The sequence below is a fragment of the Triticum aestivum genome, chromosome 5B (assembly GCF_018294505.1).
Source record: "Triticum aestivum cultivar Chinese Spring chromosome 5B, IWGSC CS RefSeq v2.1, whole genome shotgun sequence".
In the NCBI taxonomy this organism is placed as follows: domain Eukaryota; kingdom Viridiplantae; phylum Streptophyta; class Magnoliopsida; order Poales; family Poaceae; genus Triticum; species Triticum aestivum.
Genome location: NC_057807.1, coordinates 636,156,613 through 636,163,652, shown reverse-complemented (window position 1 = coordinate 636,163,652; position 7,040 = coordinate 636,156,613). Strand labels below are relative to the sequence as shown.

The window sequence follows — 7,040 nt, the reverse complement described above, 5'->3', positions numbered from 1 at the left end:
TTTTATTCTAATTTTCTTGTTCCTTGTTCCTTTTTCTTTTCCTTCTCTTTTTTAAATGTGTGAACTTTTTCAAATATGAATACTTTCTTCAAATTCACGAGCCTTTTTTCAAACATGTGAACTTTTTCAACTTTTTTTTTGAATCCACAAACTTTTTTCGAATGCATGAATATATTCAAACGCACAAACATTTTCGAAGGACCAACTTTCTCCAAAATCTACGAACTTTTTTCAATTTTGTGTTTTTTTTCAAAATCGATGTACTTTCCTCCAAATCCATGAAATTTTTTTCAAAGTCATAAGTTTTGTCTTATATAATCGATGAACATTTTTCAAATATAAAATTTGTTTTCAAATTTGCAAACTTTTTTCTAAATTCTTCAATTTGAACGTGTTTTCATATCCATTATCTATTTTTTGAACTTGTGAATTTTTTTGAATTCATCATTTTTGCTTTGTTTTTCTGAACTTTTGGAGAAAAATCTTCAAAAAGACAAGGGTTGACCTGTCAACTCTGTGGTTGGTGGTTAGAGAGACAGTGGTATCCCCAGCCCACCAGAGGTCAAGTACTGGTGGTCACATTATTCCTGGATTTATTTCAGAATTTTCAGCGATGCGCTTTCAGTGGGAGGAGACGTTCCTGTCGATGCCGAGACGCGTACGGTGACTTCGTAAATCTCAAGATGATATGCTGGTTCTGTCTCTCGATGATGCCAAGAAGGGTAGAGTGGACGTGTACATTCATAGAGATGAGTGTATGCGTTTATGTATGAGCGATTGCATATGAGTGTATGCGTGTATGTATGATGCGTGTATGTATGAGCTGCCAGGTCGCCCGTTTGATGGGCCTGCAAATGACTACGGGGACGTGAGCTGAGTAGGAGCTCTTTCAAGGCATGCATCCAACTTATTTGGGCCACTGGCTGGGCTATCCAAAAGCCGAAATACATTAGGCCCATCTTTTAGGCTCTTCCTGTCATCCTCCCCCGAATCTTCCCCCCGAAATCAACCGACCTGAATCTCTTTGCCTGTTGAAATCAGTTGGAGCGGGACGGGAGCCTCTGTCGTCGTCGTCGTGTATATAGCCTCCCTCGATCGCCGTCCTCCCCTCCAATTGTTTCTCGTAGCTTCCTTCCTTCGCCCCCTCCCTCTCCTATTCATCTGGGCGTTCTTGCGAAGCTGTTCGACCGACGCGAGATGGCGGGCAACAAGCGGAAGGCCGACGACAACATTAACGGGGCAAGGCATCCGGCTGCGCAGACGGAGGCTACAGCCGGCGACGACCTCGCCGGTACATCGTCGCAGGCATCAGGGCCGACGGCGAATCCAGCCGGCGACGGCACTGCCGGGACTTCGCAGGCGCTCGCAGGGCCGACGGCGGCGACTACAGGCTCCGCCGGCGGTTCTTCCCAGTCCGGTGGAGGTGAGTGCCCAAGAAATCAAAGAATACGACGAGCACGGGGTTCGCTCTTGCTTTGATGCCCGCTTCTTGGATTGTAACCTCCGGTAACTTCGTTTCTTGCAGCTCCGCCGCACCGGCAGGCTTTTGCAGGGCAGACGGCGACTACACCAGCCTTCGCTGTAGGCTATCCCGGCAGCTCGTCCCAGTTCGGCGGAGGTCGGTGCCCAAGAAATCAAAGAACAGGACAGAGCGCGTCTTCCATTCTTGGGTTGATGTCTCTTCTTGGATTCTAACGTCTGAATCTGGTAGCTTGTTTCTTGCAGCTGCTGGCGGGGGATTCTCTCAGCCGCATTCGAGGGCGCCGACGACGCCGGTACTCCGGCCGCCTCTGGGCAATCCAGGTGCGTTTCCTCCGTAGAAAAGCGCCAAATTATTTGTGATCCGTGCGGTTCTTGCTTCTTCATTGACGTCGGAGTTCTTGTGTTGATGCCGATTCTTGGGTCGTTTCTTGCAGCTGCTCGTAGGGCCGGGGGCGGGTCGGGGTACAGGGGATTCTCCCAGCCGCCATCTCAGGGGATGCTCTGGCCGCCGCGGGGCAATCCAGGTGCGTTCCTTCCCAAGATGCTCCGGCCGCCGCTGGGATTCTGATCCGTGCGGTTCTTGGTTCTTCATTGATGTCGGAGTTCCATTTCTTGGTTTCTGTTGCAGCCGTTGGGAGTGCGCCCTTCCCGTACCACGCGCCGGCCGGCAATGGTTCGCTCTCCGGCCAGAGCCAGATCGCCGGCCCCACGCAGACAGGAACAGGGCAGCCGCTCGGCCACTCCGGCTCCGGCGGGGTAATTTTCGACGCATTACTTTCCATTGATTCATTATTTGGGCTTGTCCTGCCGCCATGAACTCATTGATTTCTTCTTGGATCTTGGCATTGGTAATAAGCAGCCTTCTTCGGCGATCTCTTCGGCAAGCGCATCAGGCGCTCCAGTCAATCCCCTCGTTCGAGCGTGCCCTCGTTGCAACAGGCCCACGATCGTGGTTTTGGGCTTGTCGCCATTGTGCGCGGATTGCCTAAGCACTTTCGTCATCAGCTACGTGCTCCCGCGGCACCCGGAGATCCACTACGGCGGCGCGCGCGCGACGCAGGGTCAGGGCATCTCCAATGGTCACCAGCGCCAGCTCGACCACCGCCTCCGCCAGCCTTCTTCCGCGGCGCAGCCACGGGCACGGGCTGCCGTCGGCCCACTCATGAGGGCACCAACTGATGGCTGGTGCAGTAGTTGCCTAGCGCTAACCAGGGATGTTTTGGGCTCGTCGCCCTTGTGCCAGGTTTGCTACAACCGTCGCTTCGTCGCCGGCGGCGTGCCTCCGCAGCACGCGCAGACCGGCGGCCACGTGCTTCTGAACCCGGTCCCCAGGGGGCCAGTCCCTGCCAGTGAGCAGCAGTACCGGGCTGCGGCCATTGGGCCTTCTTCCAGCTCGAGCTCGGCCGTGGGTTCGGGCCCGATCTGCCAGGCTTGTGGCTACCCCTTGGGCACCGGCAACAGGGCGTGCAGGTTTGGGCACCTCCACGGTCCGCCACCGCCACCGCCAGGGCTCGGCTAGCTCGTCGCTCCAATCAGTGTGAGTGAGAATGTCGTCTGAACTCTGGCAGCCTTTTCTGCTTGCTCTGTTTCGACAAAGATGCTGCCTTGAGTAGTGATGTATGATGTGGCCTTTCCCAAATGTACATACAGTAGATCATATACTTGAAACTGATTCATTTGTCAGTGCTCTGACATTATAAGATGATACTTGCTGTGGATGTCAGTGTGCAATCTGATTCGTTAATCTTTGGTAACATTCCTACGCTTTGATTTTGCCTCAGTTGTCTGGCTGGTTCACTTTCAGTTCAACCGAATGGGAACTTGACAGCTTCTTCCTTGGTACTGATTCAGTTTGAGTTGAGATTACATTTTCTTATACTAGTGATGAAACTGATGATCACTTCAAATCCTAACAGTATGCTAGATCAATCGGTGGTTATTTCCCTTTATATCTTTCTGTTCTTTGTTGTCAGTAAATGATGATTTGTACAGAGAAAAGGTTGATTCGTTAATAATACTCTGTTGTTCCTGACGCTTTAGTGTTGCCTCATTTGTTTGACGGATTCAGTTTCTCTGAAACCGGATGAATGATCAATTTATTTTAGGACTATGTATCATGATTTGTAAACCCAGGAGTTTGGTGAATGGCGATATAACATAACCCGACATCTAGGTTTTTTAAGCAAGTGATTTAGAGTGGAGTCTCACGATGATTTATGCAATATACATAAAGTTTTGCAAAATCTTCTCTAATAATTATATACAGTATTGATATACATTTTAGAGTTGTACAGTAATGCTAGTCATAAAAGTCCTTTAACCAATTGGAGACCTGTAGTTTGCTTACTGTGATACTATTGGAAGAATCGCCCACTACAGTGATTTAGCTAGCCAGCCCATTAACTGGAGTGTAGGAAGCCTTCGCACAGTTTTAGGTAGGTTCTTCCTCCGATTTCGGAATGTTACCCCCTGAAAGATTTCGTCCGGTTTTTATTTATTTTCTTCATCATTATATTTTTTTAGTTTTTTACTATTTTTCTTGGTCTTTAGTTCCTGTTTATTTTTATTTTTCCTTCATTTTATTACTTTACCTCTCTTTTTCAAAATTTATGAGTATTTATTTAAATTCATGAAGATTTTCTAAATCCTGTAGTTTTCTACAAAATTCTAAAACATTTTTTATTTTTGCGAACAGTTTTTCAATTCATGGACTTTTGTTTGAATCCATGAACATTTCTCAAATTCTTGATTGTTTTTTGAAATTATGATAATTGTTTTCAAACTCATGTATATTTTTCCAAATTCCTAATTATATTTAAAATGTGTAATTTTTTAAAATTCATGATTTAAAATTTCTTCATAATCGTGATTTTTTTAAAATTAAAGTAAAACCAACGGTGAAGAAAAAACAAAGTAAAAAAATTAACCATGCACTATCATTGAGGTCATTCCTCGGTTGAAAGAAAAAACCTTGTTCAAAGGATATTGTCCGGCTAGGTCCGTTTGTGAGCACCTTTTATATCATTATGTCCTTTGTCATCAGTAAATGATGATTACGAAAGAGACTGTGTTGATTCGTTGATATTTTATTGTTTCCTGATGCTTTTGTGATGCCTCATTTGTTTCACTAATTTGGTTTCTTTTAAATGGAATGAGTGCTTTTTTCGTACTATGTATCTTGATTTCTAAATCATGGAATTTGGCCATATAACATCACCTGGTATCTATGTATTTTTAAGCAAGTGCTTTAGAGTGATGTCACGTGATGATTTATTCAATATACTAACATTATGTACTAATGATGTACATTTCTGAGTTGTACAGTAATGTTAGTCATGAAAGTCCCTTAACCTTTTATTAGGCCTGTAGTGTGCTTACTGTGATACATATTGGAAGAATTGCCTACTACCGTGATTTAGCTAGGCCGGCCCATTAGCTGGAGTGTATGAAGCCATCACCAGTTTCACGGGGGTTCTTCCTCTTGTTTGGGAACCGAACGCTCGGTTTCTGAAAGATTCTGTCTAGTTTTTTTTCCTGCACCAGTGTATTTGGTTTTATTTTAGTGTTCACTAGGGAAATTGCACGTGCGTTGCAACGGGAGAAAACGATGGGATGCAAAGCCGACTCCGCGGTAGTGTTGAGTACCTTTATGGGAGACCACCATCGAAGGGGACGCTGACAAGGTGGAGGGAATTAACTTGGGCAAGAAGAGATTGCAATTGATAAGGAGGACCGGGGGGAGGCAAATGGCATGGTTCCAAGCGGTGGCAACGGAGCAGTTGAGCTAGTCATCAACCCAGGCAACTGCATGAGCTAGAAATTTTCAGGACTTTTTTTTTACTGAGTGAGTTTATATGTATCGTAGTCAGGATTAATAAAGCTCAAGAGTATCTGACATTAAAAAGGAGGTATCTTGTTCTTTTATTATGTGCCCACTTCGTGGCAACCGAATAATATACTCCCTTGGTCCAAAAGTAAGTGTTTCAAGTTTAGTACAACTTTGTACTAAAACGGGAACTTTGTATTGTTTTTCATGGGTAGTCATTTTCAAAGAAACCACTATAGAGAAGCGGCATAGCAGATTACTTGGTGGCATCAGGATAAAGTACATTATATGGCTCATCCTAACATAAAAGTTACATCCTATATGAATTAAATTTGTTTTGGGCACCATAAAATTGGTACCCCGGAATAAAAACAATGTCAAAGTTAAGCCAATGATGAGTGGGAGCAACAAAAAGACAATTAGAATGTAGATTGCTCAATATTGATCATGGACCACTAATTCAGGAAGTGCATAGAGCTGCAGACATAAATATTATTAGAATGTTGAATGCTCAATATCGATCGTCAATGATTAACTCAAGAAGTGCATAACTTGAGAGAAGCTAACAGGTCAATATATGTTAGAATAGTGCAGCTACACTATTGCACAAATCTGCAAGAATACCAAGATCACCCACAAACTATTTATGACATGGAGCATAGGTGATAGAGAAAAACTTATTTAATGAACAGAAGACCATAAATCTTGAATAAGATATGTGGCACAACATATACAAAATCGCAAGTTGGTCAAGGGATCCAACTTTAAAAAATTGATAATTGTAATTAAAAGCATCTCATTTAACAGTTTCATGTCATCTAACTCTCGCAATGAAAAGCCATAAATACATGCATACATGTTATATTTCATTTTTTTCCTCTATGTCCATTTAGTGTATCTCCAAAACTAAAAAAGGCTGAAACATTTTATAAAAAATTCCGACAATGAAGTAATTAATTTACAGCAAGAGCATACCCTATATACCTAAGAGATTCAGCCCCACTATATTATTTATCTTAACATGCAACCTATCCACATCATCAAGCAGGTCCATCATGTAAAAACTCTTTCCCACTAACTCTTCATGCACATGCAACCGATCACAAATAATCATTAACTATTTTTTTGTGCCCTCTCAAGCAACCACGTCACTCTAGGTTTCTTTTCCTATCTATGTGTCCTGCACATCTGTAGTTGCTTTCATTGTTTTAAGTTTAGCCAAGGGTGAAGATGTCTCCACTATCTCTACCCAACGTTGTTTACATCGCATATTGCCTCGCCGATATATTGTCAAGGTAATAAATTAATAGAATAAAAATCACACTCATTATTAGATTTTTCATTAAAAAATAGATGTTTACTCTAAACACTATTTTTTTCAAAAAAACATCACGAATTTCTACAATGTTTCATAAATTTTCTCATGTTTTAAAACATCAAATTATTTGTTAACAATTCCTGTAGCAACGCGCTGGGTACCATCTAGTTATACGGATATTCTTTACCATAAATTCAAGCCTAGTTAAGTTTACATAACAAATAGTCTGAAAAGACGGGCGAAAAGGTTCACATAACAATAGAATCTCTTGTTTTTTTTTTCAATTCAAGGGAAGAAAGCCTTATTGATTCTCAAATATAGTTTAATTACATCATCTACTACTCTCGATAAGAAACAATAAAGCCCGGGCGGGTGATCGCGGCAGCTAACAAAACGGGCTACAATATCACTAGC

At 43.1% G+C, this 7,040-nt stretch overlaps 1 protein-coding gene across 1 annotated transcript; it reads left to right on the top strand.

Moving 5' to 3' along the window:
* The first annotated feature begins 1,053 nt into the window (after window positions 1-1,053).
* LOC123117298 (protein SPT2 homolog) lies at window positions 1,054-3,105 on the top strand. Its single transcript, XM_044538075.1, has 6 exons — window positions 1,054-1,423; window positions 1,526-1,618; window positions 1,726-1,803; window positions 1,917-2,006; window positions 2,111-2,238; window positions 2,342-3,105. Exons 1-6 carry the CDS (start codon window positions 1,198-1,200, stop codon window positions 2,999-3,001), a joined length of 1,275 nt encoding a protein of 424 aa, XP_044394010.1. The 5' UTR covers window positions 1,054-1,197; the 3' UTR covers window positions 3,002-3,105.
* Window positions 3,106-7,040: the final 3,935 nt, after the last annotated feature.